Raw genomic sequence first — 26,064 nt, 5'->3', positions numbered from 1 at the left:
CTCCAGTGATAAGATCTGTGGTTTCTAAACTCAGAAAAGAATGGGGCTATATAATTACAGGGTCTGTGTTTGAATCACCCTTACACTTTATAATCATGATTCAATGGACAAGTTATATAAAATATCTGTGCCTAAGTTCATCTTTGTGTATGAAAGATAGCAAAAACAACATGCATTTCATTGTATTGTTGTGATGTTTCAATGAAAAAAACATAAGAAACATGGATAAAATAATGTCTTGTATGTGGGAAATAGAGAAATGTCAGCTGTGAGTTCAGGCACTATTGAATATATGAAGGTTTTATCTCCAGATGTATTCCTCATTAATTGGAAATATTCTAAGTTAAAAACACATTTCTTTATTCACTCATTCATTCATTCATTCATTGTTAGGACTGGAATTTGACTCTGTGCTTTATGTTCAACCAGAAGTCACTCTACCACTTAAGCCATGCTTCCAGCCCTTTTTTCTGCTTTTTTTTTTTTTGTTGTTGTTTGTTTAGTTTTGAGATAGGGTTTAGTTTTTGCCCAGTCCAGCATTGACTGTGGTCTACTACTCTACTTCCACATAGCTAGAATGACAGTCCTGTGTCACCACATTCAGCTCTTGTTGTTGATATGGAGGTCTCTTGAATATTAAAGACTGAACTGAAACCATGATCCTTCTTCCCAATCTCAGGCTCCCACATAGCTAGGATCATAGACGTGACACACTGGCATCTGACTTGAAAACACATTTATTATACCTAGTCCACCAAATATCATAGCTTTTCCTACCTTACCTTAAATGTGCCTACATTCATACTGTTTTTAAGTAAAAAATTATAATTCAGCTGCTATAAAATAGGAAATGCATGTATTTATGTTTTCACCATTGATTGTGCATAGCTTTTTAATTAGTGTTTCTATATAAACTATAAATTTTATAACCTATCTTGTGTAAATAATGTGTACAGTCATAACATACATTCTTCTATCTTGTTTAGTACTTTGTTCTTGGTGGTAAATGTCTTATAGAATATTAGTAGACATTCATTAAATATTTCTGAAAATCCATTATTCTCCAGCTCAGAATCTTTCCTAATTTTCACATAAACAGCAGAGTATCCAATCTAATGACTTCCGTCACTGTCTGAAGGGCATATGCATTTCAGCCACCTATTATGTTTTACCTAACCTTGACACTTCATTGCATTGATTTTGAACTGTTATTCTAACATTTCTCCATACATTCATTCATGTGTAACCATCTACATGCTGCTAGAATAACTCTGAACACATAGTTCTGTTACTCCACAATTCAAGAAATTTTAACAAGAGTGACATCAGAAGGATGGTTTCACTAACATCACAGAAGGTAAAACAAGCAACTATTAAGGAAGAGACTACTTTGCTGATCCTAAGGCTTGGGAAGTGGTCTGAAACACAGGTGCAGTCCAAAGAATTATAGAAAGTCTGCATTAGAAGTGTCAGAGAAATGGCCTCACTTTGAATGCATTGCTCCTCCCCTTCCCCATGTTAGCATGATTGGCACAGACAGACTTCCTTAGAATCCATGGTGTTTGCAGTGGGAAGCTCACAGTACCAATTGCTTAGATCTTACTGGTTGCTCTAAGTACTTTCCAGTGGCGATGACTGATTACAGGTATCAGATAATACTACAGCACATTTGTACTACAAGCTGGTTACTCTTAGAAGCAGTGAGAAATTCTAAATGGCCAGCTTCAGACCCTACCCAATGCCCCATCCAATGAGAGACAAAATCACTTCTGCACATTTCGACAAAGACTAGGGATAATTCTGCCACAGCCAGGAATTTAAGCAGTACTAAATTCAACCTGAAAATTGGTCAAATGCTTTAATTAGGCAAGGAAGCAAGCCTTTTCATTTGGTTTTTTCATTTGCTGACCAGTGACTCCATATATCTTTGGGCCTCCTCTATAACCCTTTCCAACTACAAAACTCAAACAGTAACACTGGCCAGGAATACATACTGTGACCTGGTCTAGTCAGTTGAAATTGGGGCACACATTCAGCATCTATGCATCATTCCACATGGAGTGGTCTCTCCAGACAGCAGAGCTCAGTCACCTGCTCCATGTAAATTCACAGGAAAGGCATCAGTTCAACCATACAAAATCAGAATAAATGTCTCAAATATATGATGAACGTCTATTTATGCAAAAAGTAATCATTCTGTTCAGTGAAGTTAGCTAGTCTCAGAAAAATATTTCATGTGTCTTCTTATATAAGGCATCTAGAACCCAAAAAAGTCATGACACATGAATGTAAAATAGGGACTGTTTGGGATGGAGGAATAGCAGGAGGGGAAAAGGTGATGGGCAGGTGAGCATGATCAAAGTACTTTATATACATGTATAAAAATAATGAAAGCCATTAAAAGTGTAAAAAATAATAAATACGTAATAGACTAAAATAGGACACTATACATTTAAATGTACAGGCTCCAATGCAAGGATACAAGAATTAGAGAGTCAGAAAATCACCTCACCTCCAAAGGAAACAAATCTCCAACAATGGACCCTAAAGAAATGGAAATGTATGAAAACAAAGGCAAAGACAATAAGTTTAATGAATCTAAGTGAATTCTAAGAATTAATGCTTAAAAATTGAATAACTTTTGGAAAATGACGCATGAACAAGTGAAAAATTAACAAAGAAATAGAAAGAGTAAAGCAACGAGTAGAAGGCATCAAGATGGCAGAGTAACAAGCAGCCCTTTCAAGTTCTCAGCAGCTCAGAATTGAAGTGGTCAGAAACGTCATCTTAGCGATGTGTCTGACTGAGGGATTCAGTGACGTCTAATATTGGACAGACATGGGGAAAGATCCAGACACTTTCATTTTTGGAACAGGGGGTGAAAAACTGCATGAGAGCTCAAACCCAGGTGGTACAGAGGCATGACAGGAGAGGGAGTAACAGAAAAGAGGGAGAAATGCAGCAGAGACAAAACTGACACACAGACAGAGGCAGAACCAAAGGATAGACTGAACTTAGCTGATCTGGGAGCTGCAGAGCGTGCTGGTACTTGCGAAGTGCTCTGTGCTGCTCAAGGTAAAATCCTGGTTCTGTATTTGGAAACCATATTGGGAAGGTCAATATTAAATAACAAAAACTGGTGAACATACAAAGTTCAATGATGTAAGAAACAGAGCATTATCCACAATGTTCCATGACTGTAATACTGACGTGCAAATGATTGTTCTTGCTAATTTGAGAGCTAAGAGAGAAAACTACTAATAACAACAGTAAGCAAATAAAATTGTCAAAATATTACAAAACTTAATCCTTATTAAAAATGTTAGTTTCAAATATTTTGAGCTGTGGGCTGGCAGAGTAGCTTAATAGGTAGAGTGCCTGCATCCAAACCCCAGTATCACCAAAACAAACAAACAAAAACTAATGTGTACGAAGGACTAACAATCTAATAGGATGGTATGTAATAAAATTGTCATCTATTGAAGTAGACTTTTATAGGATATTTTATCTAAGCCTCATGGTAACCATGAAGCAAATGTGTACACCAGTTGCACAAAGCAAAAGCAGAAATGGTTCAAAGCATCCTGTTAAAGGAAAACATCAAACCATAAAGCAGGCAGCAAGAGAGAGAGAAAGAAACAAAGTAACTGCAAAAAGTCAGACAATAAACAAAACAGCCATAGTGAGTCCTTACCTGAGGATAATTATCATGAACATAAAACAAATTTTCCAAAGCAAAAAAGCCAAAGAGTGACTGAATGGTACATTCACTTCACATTTAAGTGCACACATAGACTTAAAGTGAGGTGGTAGAAAAAGAAATTTCATGAAAACTAAGTCAATGAGAGCAGGGATCACTATAGTTATAGCAAACAAAATAGACATTAAGTATTAAACTATAAAATGAGATAAAGAGATTGGGAGCCAGTGGTTCACACCTGTAATCCTAGCTACTCAGGAGGTGGAGAACAGGAGGATTTTGGTTCAAAGCCAGCCCAGGCAAATACCTCCTGAGACCCTCTCTCAAAAAACTCCATAATAAAACAGGTCTGGTGGAGTGGCTGGAGGTGTAGACCATGAGTTCAAACTCCAGTGCCACCAAGAAAAATTAGGTTAGGAGAATACTATATAATGATAATGTCGATTCTATAAAAAGTTATAAACACTGTGAAGCCTGACACAGTGAAGCACCTTAATGAAAAAAGCAATTCTAAATAATGTAATAATATAAATATAGACAATGAGAGAGATTGCAATAAAATAATAATAGTGTTGTACTTTAGTATCTCATTTTCAACAATAGTAAGATTATTCAAACAGAAAAAAATATGAAAGAAATAGATTGAGCACACTTTAGATGTAAGAGAACATATATCCAAGAGCAAAAATTGTGCAGTTTCTCAGGAACACATGGAATATTCTCCAGAATAGATCACATGTGAGGCCGTAGACATGTCAACAAACAAAAAATTTGAAAAGTACCTTATCTGACCACAATGACAGAAGTTTGAAATCAATGCACAGAGGATTTTGGGAATTTTATGATATAGTGTAATTTAAACAACATGCATCTGAACACCTTACAGGTCAATGAAGAAATTGAAAAGGCAAATTCAAAAAGAAGCTCAAGATAGGTGAAAATGGAAACTAAGCACAAGTTTTGCTATAAGTATATAACAAAAACACTTTTATGAATTCAGTTTGAAGCAATTAATTCCTTAATCATAAAAGAAAAGCACAAACAACACTATACCTCAAGGAAATAATAAAGAACAGAATAAGACAAATATGGCTTAAGAAAAGAAATAATACATGGGGACAAAAAAATAAGGACAAGAAAATAATTACAGATGTTCTACGAAATAAAATGACTTTTGAAACAATAAAAGCAATACAATTTTAGCTGGACATAAGTCTTCAATAAAATCAGTGATAAAAGAGCAGATATTACAACTAATACCAAAGTAATGCAAAGCATCATAAGAGACTGCTATGAACAATTTTAAATAAATTATAAACTATAGGAAATTGTTAAATCTTGAGCATATGAAACTCACCAATAGTGAATAGAGAAGAAATAAAAAATCTAAACAGACCAATAATGAGCAAAGAGATTGAATCACGTCAACTCCCTGTACAGCTATCTTAAACAAAGAAAAATGTCACTTTTCTTTTACAAAATTGATGAACAGGAGGGCAGAACAGTTCTTGTTTGGGGGTTGGTTCCAGTGGGAAGGGTAGGATATAGAGAAAGGGTGTGGAGGATGAATATGGTACAAGTACTGTGTACATATGTATGCAAATGGAAAAAAGACCTGCTGAAACTATTCCAGGAAAGTGGGGAGGATGGATAATGGAGAATGGTGGAGATGGTGAATTCAATATGATATATTTGATATATTTTAAGAACTTTTGTAAATATGAAAATGCACCCCCAGAACAAAAAAGAAAAAAAATTTAAAATAGGCTGAATACTAAAAATAAAAACAAAAAATAATATGTGTCAACAAAATACCAGCAATCTGAATTCAATAACAAATAAAATATATGGTTCACCCAAGGAAGTGAGATTTACATAGGGGATGCGAAATTGTCCATTGAAAGCACATTAATAAATGTGACATCTCAGTAGATGCAGAAAGAGCTTTTCACAAAATCCAATATTCATTTATTATAAAAGAACTTCCTAAAAATTTGGTGTAGAATGAGTGATCTCAACATAATAAAGCCCATACAGGAAAAGCCCACAGATAACATACTCAATGATGAAAAACTGAGAGCCCCTTCTCTAAGATTCATAACAGGACAAGGTGCCCACCCTTGGCACTTCTATCCATTACAAGTCTTAGCCAGAAGTCTTAGGCAGAGCAATTTGAAGGTCTATCCAGAGCAATTAGAAAAGTGGACATAAAATGCTTGGGTATAAGAAGTGAAACAGTGAATTTTCAGCTGTTTGCTGATAACATGGTCTTACTCATAGAAAATTCTAATGACAGCAGACCTTTGGTAGTTTGGGTTAGACAAGAGTATTTTTACATGAAAACTTAAGCACAAGTGGCAAGAGAAGAAAAATAAACAAAGTAGGCTTCATAGACATTTAAAACTTTACAGCCTCACAGGACTTAAGAAATGGAAAACACACCATAAAGAATGAGAAATATTTTTAAATGATATATTTAATAAGGATCAAGTTTCCAGAAAACATTGAGAGTATTGACAAGTATAAAAGCATTTTCAGAACCCTCAATTTAAAAATAAACAGATCATTTGATTAGACATTTCCCCAAAGAAGATATAAAATCAGTAAATACATGAGGTGATGTTCAATATCACTAGAAACCAGAGGAATTATCTCAGACACTCAGATATAATAAAAAACAAATGGTATCATGGTTTGATGATGGCATAAATAAATCATAACACTTAGTGGGATGTCTGTTGATGTTGACACTTTGAAAATCATTCTAGGAATACCTCATAAATAACTGTTAATATTGCTACAATGACAATTAAATCTCAACATGATTTGGGGAGGGCACATTCAAAGCTAGTAAAATCAATATTATTTCTTTTCATTAATAATGAACTCTTGAAAATTGAATTTAAAAGAAATTGAACTTTTAAAAAGGCAGCACCATTAGTCACAGCTCCAAACACCATGAAAAACGATAGACAAACAGCTAAACAGACCAGATTAGAAAACTCAGAAATAGACACATACATTCATTGTGGCAAAGTTCAAAGATCATTGATATAAAAATTCCTAAAAAATACTAACAAATAGATTCATCATCATATTTACCCTGAACAATACATTATATGACGATTATGAGTTAAAATATCACATGGTACTCTGTAAATATGTAAAAATTATTTTCATGCATCTATTAAAGTGAATATAAATTGTAAAGAAGAAAATAATTTTAAAAGAGCATTATGTACCCAGCCAGTTTGATTTCCTCCTAGAATTTAAGGCCAATTCAAAATGAAAAATCCAAGAATGAAGTTATTTTTGTCTCATCCAGGGAAACAGAGAAAATGATTCTACACACAATGCTGAGAATGCTTTGTTAAAGGCAAAGAAAATCATTGATGAATGCCAGAACACTTTTTAAGAACAAGCTACAGCAATAATAGGAAGGAACAAGGGTTTTTGCTGGTTGAGATAAGGATAGCTATACAGGGCATTGACTCACTTATACTCTCTCTTCAACAAAATTAGAGATGAGGGCATTAGATCAAGGGCAAACACAACACGGGATTGGACTTTGAACACATGATAAAAGCTTTAGCACACAAGGGAGGGGTGAGGATAGGTAACGCAGAGAAACTAAAGCAGTTACCTTAAAAGCAACTGAGGCCAATAGGAAAAGGGGACCAGGAACTAGAGAAAAGGTGAGATCAAAAAGAATTAACCTAGAAGGTAACACACACGCACAGGAAATTAATGTGAGTCAACTCCTGTATAGCTATCCTTATCTCAACCAGCAAAAACCCTTGTTCCTTCCTATTATTGCTTATACTCTCTCTACAACAAAATTAGAAATAAGGGCAAAATAGTTTCTGCTGGGTATTGAGGGGGGGAGAGGGAGGGGGCGGAGTGGGTGGTAAGGGAGGGGGTAGGGGCAGGGGGGAGAAATGACCCAAGCCTTGTATGCACTTATGAATAATAAAAAAAAAAAAGAACAAGCTACAGGTCAAAGATGATTAAGGGATTGTGAGAGGATGTATGATTGGCAAAAACAGAACAAAACATTATATTTTCAGTTGAAGTCCTTAAAAACCATAGGTGGGAAAGAAAGGGAGAGAAATGTCAGCCCAGAATTTTTTACAGAAGAATGTTGTCATACCAGTCCCTGCACCATCCAGAGCATGGAATTACCCAGGTGTCTCCATGGAGGCTCTGGTGGGAAAAGGAAGATGCAGCTGGAAGGACTTTCTGTGTGAGCAGAAGGAATATGAAGTTGCCCTCTCTGGAGTTGAAAGGAGAATTCCTCCATGAACTTAAGTTGCTGAAATTCCTGCAAAGCAAACATATTCTCATGTTGTTTGGCTAATGGGAGGATATAAGACTATCCTTACTGAATATGTCCTGTTAGGTTCCCTGAGCAACTAGAACAAAATACTAAACCTTTATAAATTTGTAAATGTGGACACACGATAGCACAGGCTACAGCTTTCCACAAATTGTGTCAGTGTCACTAACTACCTGCACCACTTCGTTTGGGCATATTGGTTATGATGCTACTATAGTGACATCCCCAAATGCTGTCACAGTCACTATTGTCATGTGACTTTAAGCGTTGTTAGAAATGAATTGGATGATTGATTATCCCTGGTGACCTCATCTTCTTAGGGATTTGTGGCTCCTGAACTATTGTGGCCCTTTAGAGAGGACCTTTTCACATGATATCATACCCTTCTGTGAGCAGATGATCAACATCTGGAAGATTTCAAATGTTTCCAGTATCCTTTTGAGGAATATTGAAGGGAAATACATGGTTTATTTACATCTGTCTGATATTCATAAGGCAGGTAAGAATAAGTCTCCTGAAGAAAGACTTTAAAATTTTATTCTGGACGCTCATCAAAGGGTTTTGAACTAACTCAGAGATAATGTAGAGTCAAAAACAAGAGAAATGCCATTAACAGCCATGTAATCACTGAAGGATGGGGTATAAATTTCCTGAGATTCCAGAGCAAACTGCAAACAAATAGGCCACATGACCTACAGAAGATTTTTAAGTAGCAATATATGAAATGATTACACATTCATGTTTCAAAGAACATTTCCCCCTTGAACATAGTGGGGCACCAGAGCATTTTTGGTCTGTTTTCCATGGTTCCATGAGTTTTTGGTGCCCAGAAGTAGTTGTGACTATTTCACACAAACAAGTGTCACTTATTATTATAAAGTATCAAATCCGTCCATAAAAATTACATTACCAAATCCTTCAGAGAATTGTTCCTGTGACATTATCACCCTTTTTCATGGGGTGAAGGATTTGATCCATGTAAATTATTAAAAGGAAGGTGATTAAAGCTGATTGTCAGAGGAAAAGATCTTCCGCAGTGGACTCTGCCTTTCCTTGAACTTGAGCAAGCTTCAGAATCACTGGAATCACAGAGAGCTGGGGATCACCTCAGGGTCTCTGGTTCAGCAAGTCCTGAGTGGAGCCCAAAACTTGCATTTCTAACTGGTTCCCAGGTGATGCTGATGCTGCTGAACGGGGTACTGCATTTTGAGAACCTTTGCTCTTGAGCCATCAAGAAAGTAGCAAGCAACAGGTAATGGGAACAACAATATTATCAACAGTTCTGTTTGATATCCTGTGGTGTACTGGCTCCTGTGGTTGTTTAGAGAATATGTTTGTGCAGAGAATTTCAGCTGTCACTGCACTGCACATATACATCACATTTGCTTTTCCAGTTATTTCCTGAATGTCACTTAGGTTGATTCCATGTTTTAGCTACTATAAATATTGCTGTGTTATCATGTGTGTACAAATGCCCCTTGAAACTCCTTTCACTTCTTTTGACCATATGCTCAGATGTGGAATTGCTGAATCATATGGCGATTTTAATTTAAGTTTCTATGGAAAAATCATACTCTTCCACCAGTGTATGAACTCTGTTATATTTCCTCTATCAGAGCATAAGGGTTTCAAATTCTAAACATCCATGTCAACAAGTGTATTTTTTCATTTTTGGAAAATAGTAGCTGTTTGGCTGTGTTGGAGGTAAATTTCAAATTTCATCATACTTTTACTTGCATTCCCCTAATGTGATATGATGTGGTTAATATTTTTCATGTGCTTATTTAAACACTTGTACATCTTCTTTGGGGAATGTCTATAGAAATCCTCATCCAATTTTTGAATCTGTTTGCTTTGCTTCTGTGTTTTATGTGTTTTAATATATTCTGTGCATTGAATCTCATGTTTAATGTTTATTTTTATACTTTTCAAAGATACACATTAAAAGTGAAAATATACTAACTATTTTTGTGGCACAGGAGATAAAACCCAGGGTTTCATGCATGCTAGGCAAGTGAGCTACACCCACAATGTAAGCATGATTTCAGCTCACTTTCTGCTATATATTCTCTCTGTCTCTCTCTGTCTCTCTTTCTCTGTCTTGATCTCTCTCTCTTTCTGGATCTCTCACTGTCTTTGGATCTAGCTCTTTCTGAGGATTGAAACCAAGGCTTTGCCAGTGTTACACAGCACTCTGTCAGTGAACTACAACTCCAATCTCTGCCTATCTCTCTTTTGTTGCTTGTACCATAAGTGTCATGTAGAAGTAATTGTTGCCAAATCTGCTGAATGTTTTCTTTTAAGAGAATCATATTTTTTATCTTATATTTAGGTATTAGATTAATTTTGAAATTATATTAAAGATCTATAGTAACTAAAACAGCATGGTACTGGAACAAAACAGACATATAGAGCAATGGAATAGAATAGAAGTCCTAGAAATACACCTACACAGCTACATTCATCTGATTATTGACAAATGAGTCAAAAGCATACTTGGAGAAAAGACAGCCTCTTCAACAAATGGTGTTGGGAAAACTGGATGTATATATGACAAAGACTGAAACTGGACCTCTAACTCTTACATTGTGTAAAACTCAATTGAAAATTGATCAACAATTTTTTTTTCAGTACTGGGGCTTGAACTCAGGGCCTACACCTTGAGCCACTCCACCAGCCCTTTTTTTGTGTGTGGGAAAAGTTTTTTCAAAATAGGATCTAGCAGAACTATTTGCCTGGGCTGGCTTCAAACCACCATCCTCTAATCTCTGCTTCTTAAATAGCTAGGATTACAGGTGTGAGCCACAGGTTACTGGCTGATCAAAGGTCTTTTTGCAGTTGCAACGGGAAAACACTTGAAGATATGAGGCATAGGCAATGACTTTCTGAATAAGACTCCAGTTGCTCAAGAAATAAGATTAAAAATTGAAACAATGGGATTGCATCAAGTTAACAGACTTGAAGAGAGAACTCACAAAATGGGACAAAATCTTTGCAAGCTTTCATCAGATAAAGAATTAATATCCAGAATATATAGAGAGCTCAAAAAACTAAAGACTAAAGATAAAAAATCCAATGAATAAATGAGCAAATGAATACATAGTTCTCAGGAGAAGAAGTACAAATAGCAAAGAAATACATGATGAAATGTTCAATATCCTTAACCATAAAGGAAATGTAAATCAAAACTACATTGAGATAACATTTCTCCCCAGTGAGAATACACAATAGAGAAACATGCACAGCCATGTTAATTGCAACACTATTCATTATATACAGTGTATTTGTCTATCAGCAGATGAATGTACAAAGAAAATATGGTACATACCAATAAAGTGTAATTCAACCATAAAAAAGAATGGAATTCTGTTGTTTTGAAAGAAAATGAATGGAGCTTGAGATCACCATGCCGAGAAAGATAAGTCAACCTCAGAAACACAAATACCACATTTTCACTCATTTGCAAATCTAGACCTAAAAGTAATAATATGACATGATTGGAAAAGGGGACTTTTTCGTATTGAGGGAATTAGTGTTCTCATTGAGTCATTTCTTATCTATGTCAAAATTCATTTGACTATAGAAGAGTGGATCTATCTCTGGGTGTATTCAATTCCTTTAGTGGCTATCCCAGTCCTTACACCAATGCCACACTCTTTTGATTACTGTAGCTTTGTAATAAGTTTTGAAATCAGGAAGTGTTCCCCAGCATTTTTTTCTTTTTAAAGATTGCTTTGGGATTTGAAAGTTCCTTGTAATTCCACTCACATTTTATATGGGTTTTCCCATTTTGAGTGGGATCACATTGAATCTGTAGATTACTTTGAGTAGTATTAATATCTTGTTTACATTTGTTCTTCTAATCTATGAATGTAAAATGAACTTCCTTTATTTATAGCTTTGGTTTCTTCCCACAATGTTTAGAGTTTTCATATACAAATCTTTCACTTTCTTGGTGAGTCCCTGCCTATATTATTGCTTTTGATAGTATTTTAATTGAACCATTTAATTTGCTTTTGAAAGATTCAGAATTCCTGTATAGAAATGCAACCAGTTTATTATTTTCACTTTTTCTGTTATTAATTTGCAATATTCACCAATTTGTACTAATACATTATATGTAGGATTTCCATATATAAGATCATATCATTTGCTAATAGATAATTTCTTCTTCCTTTTATATATCAATGTCTTATATTTATCAGCCTGATTGTACTGGCTAGAACTTCAGTACTAGGTTGAATAAGAGTGGTCATAGTGGGCATACTTTCTTTGTTCTTGCTATAAATGAAAATAATTTAGTGTTTGAGAATGGAGTGTGATAGTTGCTGTGTTCAGATTCAGCTTTTATTATATTGAGATAGTTCCTTTATATTCTTATTCTCTAAATTATTTTGTTATGAAAGGATGCTGAATTTATAGCATACTTTTTCTATACAAATTGAGATGATCATCTTTTTTTTCCTTATTTCTGTTGATGTAATATGTTATATTATTTGATTTTTTTTCAAATCAGGTTTAGCAAAATATTCTCTTATCTTTAAATTTGTAATTTTTATAGCAGTAAAAGTAATTAATGCATTTATAGAACTGTGTGATCCTCATAATTTTATAATTTCAGAACAATTTTATCTATAACATTTCACACGCAGTTCTTTTTAGCTCCAATCTTCTCATAGCTCATGGCAAACACTAAGGATTTTACTATTCTGGAAATTGTATAGAAGTGGAATCATAAAGTGTATGGTCACTTGTGACTGCTTTCTTTCACAAAGTATAATAAGTTTTCAAAGTAATCCATGTAGCAGAACATGTATCAGCACCCCATTTCCTTGCAAGACTCTATATTTCATTGCATGGATGTATTGCTTTTTTTCTATTCCACTCATTAGTTGTTAGATGTCTCTTTCTCATTGTCTTTTCTCTATTATGAGTAATGTTATCATGAACACTCAATTACAAAGTAGAATTTGTGTGTGTGTAACATACATTTTCAATTGTCTTGGGAATATATCTAGAGATAGAATTACCAGACCACAGAATAACTCCATTTTCAACATCCGAGGAACTTAAAGACCGCTTTCTAAATGGCTGTACCATCTCAAGCTCTCACCAGCATTTTGTGAAGGTTGCAGCTTCTCTAAATCTTCACCATTTTTTTATTATCCACTTTTTGGGCTACAGCCTTCCTGGTGAGTTGAAGTGGAGTTTTTATAACAAAACCAGGCCATGATGTTGGAGTCCTGCAGTTAGCTAATGGGGATGGTTATACAACATTACGAATAAGTGTAATACCACTGAATTATAGGGGGATTGTCAGAGTGGAAGGGGAGAGGCTATAACAAAAGAGTGTATGAGGATGAATGTGGTGGAAATATTATTCATTCGTGTATGAAAATGGAAAAATGAGACCTGTTGAAACTATTTCAGAAATGGAGAAAGGAGGATAAGTGAGGATGATGGAGGGGGTGAATTCAACTATGATATATTATAAGAAAGTTTGTAAATGTCACAATGTACCCCCAGTACAAAAATAATATATGAAAAATGTAAAAAAATTAAAATGGCAAGAATAAAATGAGATAAAATAAAATGGGTATAAGAGGCAAACAAAAGGCCTCTTATACCCATTACAAAAATCCCAGTATTGCCAAAATTGGATAAAATGGGAAATTTTATGTAACATATTTAGCAACAATTTAGCAATTAGATAATGAAAGAAATTGCAAATAATGATTGGAAAAAAATGTTTATGAAAGATTTACCCAAAATGTTTGTTTTTCTGTTAGTAGATTGCTCACTTGAGCTACACTGTAGTTACAGTTTGGAAACAATTAATGATACTATTAAGTTTGCCATTGATACAACATTTATGAATTCTGTACACATGCACCTATTATAAAATTGACACCTTAACCACTGTTCAGGTTTATAAATAAAATATTGCCTACATAACAGATCCCTCTGTGTGTCTCTTTTTTAATGTAGCTGGATCCTTTCTTCCCTTCTCCATTCTGACACTGTTGAAATCAGTTTTTGGCTTTTCTTTAAAACTTCTTCACATAAATGGGGTCTCATTGCCATCAGCATCCAGCCCACCCACAGACAAAATGGAAAAGACACAATCTCACTCTGTAGTATTGTCCATCCTGTCTGCAACTGTCACAAGATGCATCACTCCAGAAAACACTGAGGACAATGTGTACTGGAGGGCCAGGTAAAGACCAGCCACCTCTAAGACATAATTGTGTCAAAAATCAGCAATGTGAGGTATAACAAGATACTGAAAAGAAAGATTTAATGTTTATCTAAGACTGAGGAGATGCATAAAAACTGTAACTATGATATAGGCCACTTTTATCTCTTTCTATTTATTGTATAAATCATTCTAAATTAATAACATATTCACAGATTCTAAATTAGACAATACAGTTGTAAACTGAACAATTAAGGATTATTTTTGGATCTTTCTTTTAGGTGATATCTTGCTCTTATTTGTGCTCCAGGAGCTTTCAATTCACAAAATACATTAGCATATTTATTTTTAAAGTATATACTTTTTTAGAAGAATGCTTGATTTAGATTCAAAACATGCAAGTCCCAATCTCAGCTCTATAACTTGTGAATTGTGATTTACAACAAGCCATGAACATTTCTGAACATCAGACCTATCGTCTATGAAGTCATAACTAAGATTTCCTCCAGAGATGATACCCAGTTCTTCCCCCAGGAGAGCAGATACCACAGTCGGGACTGTGCAGAGGAAACTATGCTCAATGCTCCTCCTAAAGGCAATTGTGAACCTCTGTGCATGCCTCTATAATGATTTTGTAGTCAGTTAATTAAACTTCAAGTCACTAGCCTCTCACTCATTAAGGAAGGAGGGATCTCTGCCTCAAAAATAAAATGTGCTCATTTTAGTGTATAAAGATGTACTTGCATTAACTTATACATTAAATATAAGCTATTTTAGGTGAAATAACTGAAATATACCCATATACACTAGACATAGTGAAAAAATAATGTCAATCTCCCCAATATACATGATATCATAATCAAATTTCAGTAGTAAATTTATTGTATAAGACAATTTTAAATACTTTCCACTCATAGGTTGCAATTGTGTGTTGCACTTTGAAGATATGCCCTACATCTTCCTCTTACTTTGCCTTATTTATGTGAGTTATGTATTAAAATACTGCCACAAATTGCTAAGTACTTAACAACTAAAATCCTGTGTGTGGCAGGGGGAGGTGTGGTGTAGTGTAGGGAAGCAGTGAGCAGTGTATACAGGGGAGCAAAGTGAAGTTCCATAAGACTGAAGCATATTGTTTTGTTTTGTTTTTTGACAATACTGAGATCTGAATGCCGGTCTTCATGCTCTACCACTGGAGCCTCTCTGTCAGCCTCAGCCTTATTTGCTCTGATAATTTTAAAGATAGAATCTGACATTTTGCTCACCTCACCCTGAATGGGTAGGCTTCCTGTCATAGCTGAGGTGACAGGTGTGCAATATCATACCCAATTTTTTTTTGGTTGAGATGAGGTCTTGAAAACTTTTGCGTTAACTCGCATAGAACCATGATCCTCCAGATCTCAACCTCCTGTACACCTTGTAATGGCAGGCACACGCCAACTTGCCTAGCTATTACTTGAGATGGGATTGCACAAAATTTTTACCTCAAACCTTTTTTCTCCCTATCTCAACCTCCTAAGTAGCTAGGATTACAGGCATGAGCCACTGGGGGCCAGCTGTAACCAGAAATTTTTCTGAGTAAGAATCATGCAAATTAACATTAGGCTGGGGGATGGGATATGAGTGGTCACTTTAAACTATAAATCAAGGATTTAGCAATGCCAGCATCCCAAATCAGGCAAATGAACCAATAAGAATTTTATGCTATATTTTATAATACTTAAATATATAGTGAAGATTATAAAATGGTAAAGTAGTAAACATTATTACATAAGAAAGCATTTAAATTATTTTATTAAAGATTATGTATTTTCAGATTAATCATTTTTATTTGCTTTATATTGTTGAATGTTATTTAATTCTTTATTTCTCTGAGAAAATGCACCAGCAACCAGAAAAGTATGCTTACCTGACCTGGTCCCATAAGAATAATTAAGGTTTAGGGACTGTCAAATAGACCATAGCGTGTAACAGACTAGTTGACAATAGGAAGACATTAAGTCTTTGTCCAGCATTGCAGAAGAAACTCACGTGGACAAGAAAGTCAATGATTGGATGATTATGAACAGAGTAATGGGGGGACCTCAATCTGACACAAAAGGAATGGGGTACAGCTTTGAATGGGCAGTGAGTGGGAGCTTATGATGTGATGGGGAGGTACAGATGTTGAATAAATAATCACACAAATACATAACAGTGATATTTTACTGTTTTCTCCAAGGGTAAAGAACACAGCATCCTATTCTTGAAAAAAATCATCAAAATCTAAGCTTTTCACAAAATATTTCTATCAAATTATCATTGCTCTCCCAACTAAAGTATGATCCTCTAATACCTAAAAATTCACATGAATTAGCAATGAAAGCCCACAAAAAAGCAATCATTTAATTTTTCCAAGGTCCTCCTGCCCTCAGGATTTAACATTTCTTGATACCAAGAAAATTAAGTCTTAACCTGCTCAGAGAAATCCTGTGATCCCTATGAAACTTAAAGGGACTTTCAATTTTGAGAGAAATGTCATAGCTAGGACCTTTAATTTTCCATGTCTTACTTTCTAAGTTCCTATCTTTAAAAAAATCCTAACTAGAATCTCAGTAACTACTCATCTATTCCCCTGAAGTTGCTGTTCTTTCTCTTCCTCCTTCTTCACAAATGTGTACCTCCTTTTTCACCATTGATTCTACTAACATTACTAATGTATGGCAATTATATCTGATATTTTTATCAAGATTTTTATGGCAGTAAGGATATTACAGTACTCTGCAATAGAACACAAATTTAGATTGCAACTCAATTTCTCAACCTCAATTACCATTCTTTACATAGAGACCTCTTATTAGTGCCTATGGGTCCCTCAGTGTTCTGGCCTGAAGGCATGTTTTTGAGGCTCCTGTATTTCTTATAGTCTTAATTTCTGAATTACAGAAATTGAAAACTTTCAAATTCTTTTTATTTTGTACAATAGTTAGCTCCATACATGAGTAGATTTACTCTCAACTGTCCTAGATCAGTTGAGAAGGCCTACTCTTCTGTCCAGAAATCTTTGCATTAAATCATTTTCTAGAACATAAAAAGCAACAGACAAATGAGATAAATTTATATGTCACTGAGAAACAAAGCATACTTAATTTGCAAAATGGAAATATTTTTCTCATTTCATATTTAGTTAAACACAACAAATTTGTCTTAAGAGAAGTAGGTTGAAATAAAGGAACTATTAGTTTATTCTTCGATTGTCCATTAAAGAGATAAGACTTTAAGTAAATTGTTGACCTACCTGAGTTTCTGTATACTATCCATGCAATAATTATGTATGGGTGATCTACTATGAGCTACTTGTTGAACAGAGGTAAATATGAAAATTATGCCAATAGAAGTCTAGTGAATAGATGTTACAAGTGCACAATAGGTTGTATTAAATAATTCTTCTGGAACTTTGTGTATCTGTGAGGTACTGGTATTAAAAGAAGACTTTTTCTTGTTTTCTGCAGGACAGAAAGTCAATGGTAGAGACATATCATCCCATTAATGTTTACAATGGAAAATTACAGGCAGAAGAGTAAAAAAATGAAAACCCTCTGCAATGGTGAAATGTCATCCTCAAGCTCAAATTGTCACTTTCAGAATAGTTCATTTTTACCAAGAATAAACTCCATAAGGACACTGAAAAAATGTACATTAAATATTAGTTAATTTTATTATTAACAGGGAAAAAATAATAAAAAATAAAACAAATAATGGGAAAAAGAAAACCTACCCTAGTTGAAAATTTTTAGCAAATGGAAAGAATGCTTTACTAATAGCAACACAACAAGAAACAAGAGGAAAATATATTCCCTTCTTGACTATTCTAATGAAACAGAGACTCCATACCTTATAAGTACATACAGAGAGACAGAGTTTCTAATCAAAAGTTTCTTCTGGTCAAGGTTTTTCTCAGGGCAACTGTAACATCTTTGTTCCTCAAACTGTAGATTAAGGGGTTCATCATGGGAACCACAATGGTATAAAAGACAGATGAGATTTTTCCCTCATCCAAGAACCCAGCAGAAGATGGCTTAAAATACACAAATACACCTGAACCAAAGAACAGAGAAACAGCAATTATGTGGGAACAGCAGGTGCTGAAGGCTTTGGACCTGCCTTCATTGGACTTCATTTTTAGGATGGAGAGGATGAATCCATAAGAGATAAAGATGGTGAGAATAGACAAAGTAGCATTAATGCCCACTACAATGAAAACCAGCAGCTCATTGACATAGGTGCTGGTGCAGGAAAGTTGGAGCAATGGCAGGATATCACAGAAATAGTCATTGATGTTCACATCACAGAAGGTTAGCTTCAGCATGAGCCCTGTGTGGGCCATCGCAACAGAAAATGCCATCAAATATGAACCAAGCATAAGACAGGAGCACAGTTTAGGGGACATAGCAATGTTATACAAAAGTGGATTGCAGATAGCCACATAGCGATCATAGGCCATTGACATCAACACATATAATTCAGAAATAACAAAAAAACAGTAAAAGAAGAGTTGAGTCATGCATCCTCCATAAGAGATTATATTCTTCTTTACCACAAAGTTCATCAGCATTTTGGGAGTAAGCACAGAACAATAACAGAAATCTATAAAAGACAAGTTAAAGAGGAAAAAGTACATGGGGTTGTGAAGGTTTGAGTTGTGTCCAATTAGAGTAATCATACTCAAATTTCCCAATGCAGTGACCATATATATTACTAGAAACACAAATAATAGAGGGATTTGTAGTTCTGGTTGGTCTGTTAACCCTACCAGAATAAATTCATTCAAGAAAGTGCCATTTTCAAAAGTCATGCTTCTTTATGGCAATCTGTGGACACAAGGAAAAGGAGATACTTTAGAGGAAACCCCAGTATTTCCCATTTTATCTCTTCTCATAAAAGTTGTGTATACACTGACAGTGTCCAGGTCTAGCCTGATCCAAACCCACAGACTCTAGCAATCACCAGGACCATGATGCACAGTGGAATAGACTTTCTTATGTGCCCTGGAAATCTTGATGAAGTGCAGATCATTCTTTCTGCTTGTGGCTTTATGTCCTTTCACATAACTGAGGAAAAAGTCATCATTATTATGATACTTGTTACCTTTATTAGATGCAGAAGCTTAATGTGAATATAATCATGAATGTAGTTGGTAATAAATAAGTAAAGGCTTATTAGATATCTTCCCCAGGGAATGGATTGCTGGTGGAAAATGGAAGTGAAGGGATTGTGTTTACATCCTCCATCATGTATTTTAAGTTCCTGAGAGACTCACAATCTTATTCATGTTTTACCTTCACCCTTGGGAGTGTACAAAACCCAATGTAGAATCAAAAATAAACTCTTGCCCCCCCCATCATCATATCTGATGGGAAATGTATTGTATTGTTTCTCTTCCTTCCTACATTCTAACTGGAAATTTTCTTTACATTCTAACTCCATGTTTTTAATTTATTTATCTGAAAACACCCAGGCATTGCCAGACATTAGTTCAATTGTCTCTCGTGGAATAACTCAATCTTAAAAATTAGTTTCCCACTTCTAAAGTGTTTACTTCTATAGAACAACTGGAAATTTCTACTGAGGATCTTCCTTGAAGTTTAATTGTAATAACTAATTTTGGAAGTTACCCAAACTTGTTTTGCTTCAGCTTCATGATTTCTCAACCAGGTATGGTGATTAGCATCACCTCTTTTATTAGGTCGTCCAGACAATGACATGAGCTACTTACTATAAGTCAAATGATTAGTTCCTGGCTTGTGATACATAGTCAAGAAAAGTCAGTCATCATTTTTATTCTCACAGCTGTGCTAGATCCTTTTATCACTGCATTCATCAGGGAAGTTTTCCTTTTCTTTTCTCTTTTCTCCTAAAGAATGTCAGGATAATTCATGGATAGAGTTTAATCTTTTTAACAACTAATGATAGATAAAGTGGATATCCACATTTGAAAATTTATTTAGATACTTACCTTACAATATAAATAAAATTAATTCAAAATAAATATCAGATCCAAATTTAGGAAGTAAGCTAATAAAACTAGTATCAAGAAACATTGACGTTATCTTTGTGATTTTGCGTTAGGAAATGTTTTATAGGATATTATATCAAAAACAGAGTGAAAAAGAAAAACATAAAGAAACTGAACTTTATTTTTAAATTTTTTCTAATTTTTCTAATTTTTTCTTTTCTATTATTCATGTATTCACATGTACATACATTCTTTGGGTCATTTCTTTCCCTTGCCCCCTTCCCCCACCCTTTCTCTCCTTCCCCCACCACTTCCAAACAGAATCTGTTCTGCTCTTATCTCTAATTTTGTTGAAGAGAAGACATAAGCATAATTAGGAAGACAAAGTGTTTTTGCTAGTTAAGGATAGCTATGCAGAGAGATTCCTAACATTGCTTTCATGTACAAATATGTTACAACCCAAGTTGATTCATCTCTAACTGATCTTTACACTGGTTCCTGATCCCCTGCTCATGTTGATCTCTGTCACTTTAAGGTTTCTGTATTAGTTCCTCTGGAGGGGGGACATCAAATGCTTTCATGCTTTGGGTTTTCTACCTATTCCCATATCTTCCATATGTTCTCTCCCCTTGTCATGTGATCCAACTCCAACCACATTGCTGTATTTGCCCTAGATCTAAAGTCCACATATGAAGGAGAACATACCATTTTTGGTCTTCTGAGCCTGGCTAACCTCCTATGTACATGACAAACAAAATACATGTCCAAAAATATTTGCATGAATGTTCATAGAAGCATTTATCCATAATAGCCAAAATGAAAAAGTCCAAATGTCTTCAGTTGGTTGACATGTAAATTAAAATATGATCTACCTATACAATTGAATGTTATTTAAGCAAAAAATTAGGATTGAAGAACATTTACAAGTTACAAAATGCATGAACCTTGAAGACATTGTGTTGTGTCAGGAAAACCAGTCACAAAGAATGGATATCATATTGTTTAATTTATATGAATTTGTCCAAGAGTGGCTAACATGTAGACAGAATGTTGACTAGGGTTGAGACTGGGAGAATAAAGGATGATACCTGCAGAATCTGAGGTTTCCTTTTCAAATATTGAAAACATTCTAAAATTGTCCGTGTTGATGGTGGAACAACCCTGTAACTAAAATTAAAACCATTGAAATTTGCAGTTTAAATATGTGAATTATATAGTATGTATACAATTGTATAAACTTTATGCCAATGAATTCCTGAAAAAAATATAGTGTAAAATTAAAATTATGAAGTTAATACTGGAGTCAGAAAATAGTTTGAAATGAATGGTCACATAAACACAACATATAGAAATATCTGTCATATAAATATATACAGTGCTTACACAGTAATTTTTTCTTCCACTTTACTAAATAAGAGGAGTAAAATCACATTACATGCACATATTTATTCTTAACTGTGTTGTTTTTATTCTGACCAAGTATGCACTCATTTATGTTATTTTTTTATTGGTTGCTCATAGGGGATTCATTATTACATTTCTGTACATCCTCATATTGTACCTTGGTGAGGTTTGCCCCCACCATCTCTCTTCCTCATGTCCTGGCCCAATACAAAAGCCTGCATTGTTCTACTTGCTATTTAAATATGTAAGGTACATCAACCATATTCAACCTCCTTTATCTCTTCCCTTCATCCTGCCCCCTCCCACAAATACCTACCTCCTCCCAGGACCTATTTTACAACCCTATCCTTCATTTTTAATTCCATATTCATTCTTCAAAGGGATTTTCTGAAGGTATCACAGCTGTGAATATACTGTACTTTGACAAGATTAATTGCATCTATTACTCTCCCTTTCCCTTTCCCTCCTACCCCATATTATTAACAGCTTTCAGTACATTTCATAATGTCATCTACACACACAGATGCAATGTATTTTAATATTGTTGATTATCATTTTTTCCTCTCCCTCCTCCCCCCGAGTCCCATGAAATAGTCCTACTATTACAAACATGTGCAACAAATATGCATATGATCATATTTGCTTTTGTGTATACATCTATCTTTGGATCTATCCCCATATATGAGAGGAAACGTGACCTTTTTTATTTCTGAGCCTGGAACGCCTCTTAGCATTATGTCCTCCAATGCCATCTATTTACCTGCAAACAACATAATTTTATTCTTCTTTATGGATTAGTAGGACTCCCTAATATATATTACACACACACACACACACATATATAAATATATATATACCAATTTTTTTCTTAATCCATTTATCAGTTGTAGAGCATCTAGACTGTTTCAATAACTTGGCTATTGTGAAAAGTACTGCAAGAAATATGGGCAGGCAAGTGTCTTTATTGTTTCCTGACTTACATTTCTTTGGATATATGCCCAGGAGTGGTGTCACTGGATCATATAGTAATTCTACTTTTAGTTCTTTAAGAAATCTTCATACTACTTTCCTGCTGAAACGACATTGATTTTTACACTAAGCCTCTCTCTCTCTTTGATCTGAAGTTGGCTGTCCATCCCCTGGCCTGATAGACTATCTGGCATGGTGCCCCTTGGTACCTGACTACACCATGTGGGCACTCTGCTAGGATCTTCTCTGAGGAGAAGTGGGAAACCACAGGCAGATGCCCTTTGCTTGGGGTTGGGTGGGTGAGTGGGGGAGTGGACTGGAAGGCAATTTCTTGGGCATTTACCCGTGCCAGAAGGCTAACCTTGGGGAGGGGAGGTGTGCTAGGAGGCCCTTGTATGCATACTGATGCTGCAAGTGCAGGGGATTTTTCTTATTCTTAGGTTTAACCAGGACTGCTGAGCAGGGAAAATCCTTGTCTTTCTGCATGAACTGTTTTTCCTTTTGGGAAGGTGGTAGAGACTCAAAAGCCCTTCTTGTTTTCTCTAGGTCTGCTCCCAGTTTTCTTAATAGTTTCTTTTGTTCCTTTCTCTCTCTCCCTTGTTGCTTTTTATGGCAGTAATTCTTCTAGAGTCTAAGCAGTCTGCTGTGTGGAGCAAGGTGTGTGGGCTTTCTAGGCCCACCATGATGGCAGCTGCAGAGTCAAAAGAAAGCCATAAGGCAGTAGGGGATCTCCTATTGCCTAGCCTCTCTCCTTTTGTGGCTGGCTCCCTACTCTGGCTGCCTATTTTTGCTCACCAGCTGATGAGTCAGTATGGGCCAGCAGTTCTTCCTCTCCAACTTTATGGGTTTGGTGGCTTGAGCGGTGGGGGTAACTCACCACTACCAGGTGACTCCCTGAATTGTGGGAGTTCTAGGTTCCTTCAAGTGGTAGGGAAGAGCATCACCATTTTCCTTCTTCCATTCTCCTTCTCTTATCCCATTTAGTGCTCTCCTAAGGGCAGAAGCACACAAACTATACATTCTCTGATTTCTCCTAAGCACTTTGAGCTGTTGAATGGGGCTCAAAGGCAAGAGTTGTTGCTTCCCTTCCCAGCTTGGTCACAGGGTTATTGAGCTGCCTACAGTTGTTTGCCATGGAACTCCAGCATCATCCTCAGATGTTGAACTAGTGCTAGCAGCTGGGTATGGATTTCCTAAATATTAGGCTAACTCAGCTTCTTGAGGCTGGCAACTATACTAGACTTTTGTCTGGGAGGTATTGGTTTGTTTGCTGGGGCTTGCTATACATCCAAGTGGTGGTATGAGAGCAAATTAACTCTGGTGCTAGATTAAAGTTGGGCTCTTTGCTTAGACTCCCTATCATGGAAGGATTAGAGTTTTCTGTATAGATCCTTGGGGGAAATGATTACTGATTCTGATGTGACCCTGATCAGAGAGATTAGAGTTAGATTTTGACATAGGATTTAGAACCCATTTAAATGTCAATGTTCCCTGAGACAGATCAGCCTTCTACCTGCCAAGGCCATGCCAGGGGCCGAGCAGCCCTTAGAGAGAGATTCTGCTCCCTTTCCCACTTCACCAGTGTTGGTGTTGTTGCTGCCTTTTTGATTTGTATCCTCTGCTATAGACTTTTAAAAAAAATATTTCTTCTTTTCATTGTGCACAAGTGCTGAGAGTCTGAGGCCCCATTTCTGTTGTGTATATATCCTGATTCAGGGCTTTTATTCAGCAAACTGTTCATTCTTCTGTCAGACAATGTCATATTCAACTCTGTTCATATTAAACCACTGTGAAGCAAAAAAAAAAAAAAAGAAATCTTCATACTACTTTTCATGGTGGTTTACTAATTTACATACCCAACAACAGTGTTTTTTGTATTTTTGAAGACAGTCATTCTAAGTGGGATGAGATGAAATCTTAATGTAGTTTTGATTTGCATTTCTGTTACAACCAGGGAAATTGAGCACTTTTTCATGTATCTATTGGCTATTTGTACCACTTCCTTTGAAACTTACCTTTTAAATTCATGTGCCCATTTCTTAATTGGATTGTAGATTCTTTAGGAGTTTGTTTGGCATTATTAGTCTCAACAGATGATTAGCTGGCAAAGATTTTCATCCATGTATAGCATGTCTCTTAAGTCAAGTGACTGTTTTCTTTGCTATACAGAAGGTTTTTAGTTTGATGAGAGTTCATCTGTCAATCTTTCTCTGAATTGCTGAGACATTGGGGTTCTAGTCAGGAAGTCATTACCTATACCTATATGTTCCGGCGATTCCCCTGTTCTTTCCTGTAGTAGTTTCAATGTTTCAGATCTTACATTAAGGTCTCTGTTACACTTTGAATTGATATTGGTACAGGGTGAAAGATGAATCTAATTTCACCCTGTTGCATATGGATATCCAGTTTTTCAAGCAACATTTGTTAACAAGGCTGGATTTTCTCCATTATATGTTTTAGGTTCCTTTGTCAAAAGTAAAATAGCTGTAGCTATTTTATGTCTGGGTCTTGTATTCTGTTCTATTCGTTTTCATGTCTGTTTGTGGGACAGTACCATGTTGTTTGTATTATTATGACTCTGTAATATAGTTTGAAGTCAATTAAGTGATATCTCCAGCATTGCTCTTTGTACTCAGAATTTCTATGAGTATTTCAGATCTTTCATGCCTCCGTATGGACTTTATGATTGATTGATCTCTGAGAAGAATGTTATTGAAATTTGTTGGGGAATAAATCAAGCATATAGGCTGCTTTTAGCAGTATAGCCAATATCATAAAATTGATTCTTCCAATCCCTGACCCTGGAAGATCTTTTCATCCTCTGATATTTTCTCTAACTTCTTTATTTGGTGATTTACTTCCTTGAATGTATCTTCCATTTCCTTTGTTAAATTTTCTTTAGGTGTTTTTGAGGCCATTGTAAATGGAACCATTTTCTTTGTCTCTTCCTCATTTTGTTCACTGTTGGCATATGGAAAAGCAGCAGATTTTTCTGCATAGATTTTTCATCCTACTGCCTTGATGACAGTGTTTATGATCTCTAAGAGTTTTTTTGGTGCAGTTCTTAGAGTCTTTTATGTATAAATTCATATAATCTTCACATGGGGACAGTTTGACTTCTTCCTTACCTATTTGAATCCCATTTATTTCTTCCTTCTGTCTTATTGCTCTGGCTTCAAATGCCAAAACTATACTGAATAAGAGCAGGAAAAACTTACATCCTTGTCTCATTCTCGACTTTAGCAGAAATGGTTTCAGTATTTCTCAATTTAGTATAATGTTGGCTATAAGTTTGTCATATATAGTTTTTATTATGTTGAATGTTGAGGAACATTCCTTCTATTCCTAGTTATGTCAGTGCTTTTATCATGAAAAAATTCTGAATTTTGTCAAATTCTTTTTCTACATTAGTTGATATGACATGTGATTTTTATCCTTGAATCTGTTTATATGCTGTATTACAT

General features: G+C 35.4%; 1 protein-coding gene across 1 annotated transcript; it reads right to left on the bottom strand.

The window, feature by feature from the left end:
- Window positions 1-18,139: 18,139 nt before the first annotated feature.
- On the bottom strand, window positions 18,140-19,066 carry LOC141417566 (olfactory receptor 8B8-like). Its single transcript, XM_074056846.1, has one exon. The coding sequence runs from the start codon at window positions 19,064-19,066 to the stop codon at window positions 18,140-18,142; it is 927 nt and encodes a 308-aa protein (XP_073912947.1).
- Window positions 19,067-26,064: the final 6,998 nt, after the last annotated feature.

This window comes from Castor canadensis, chromosome 2 (genome assembly GCF_047511655.1).
Source record: "Castor canadensis chromosome 2, mCasCan1.hap1v2, whole genome shotgun sequence".
Taxonomy (NCBI): Eukaryota; Metazoa; Chordata; class Mammalia; order Rodentia; family Castoridae; genus Castor; species Castor canadensis.
Note: the sequence above shows the minus strand (reverse complement) of the source record. Positions and strands in the feature narration are given on the sequence as shown.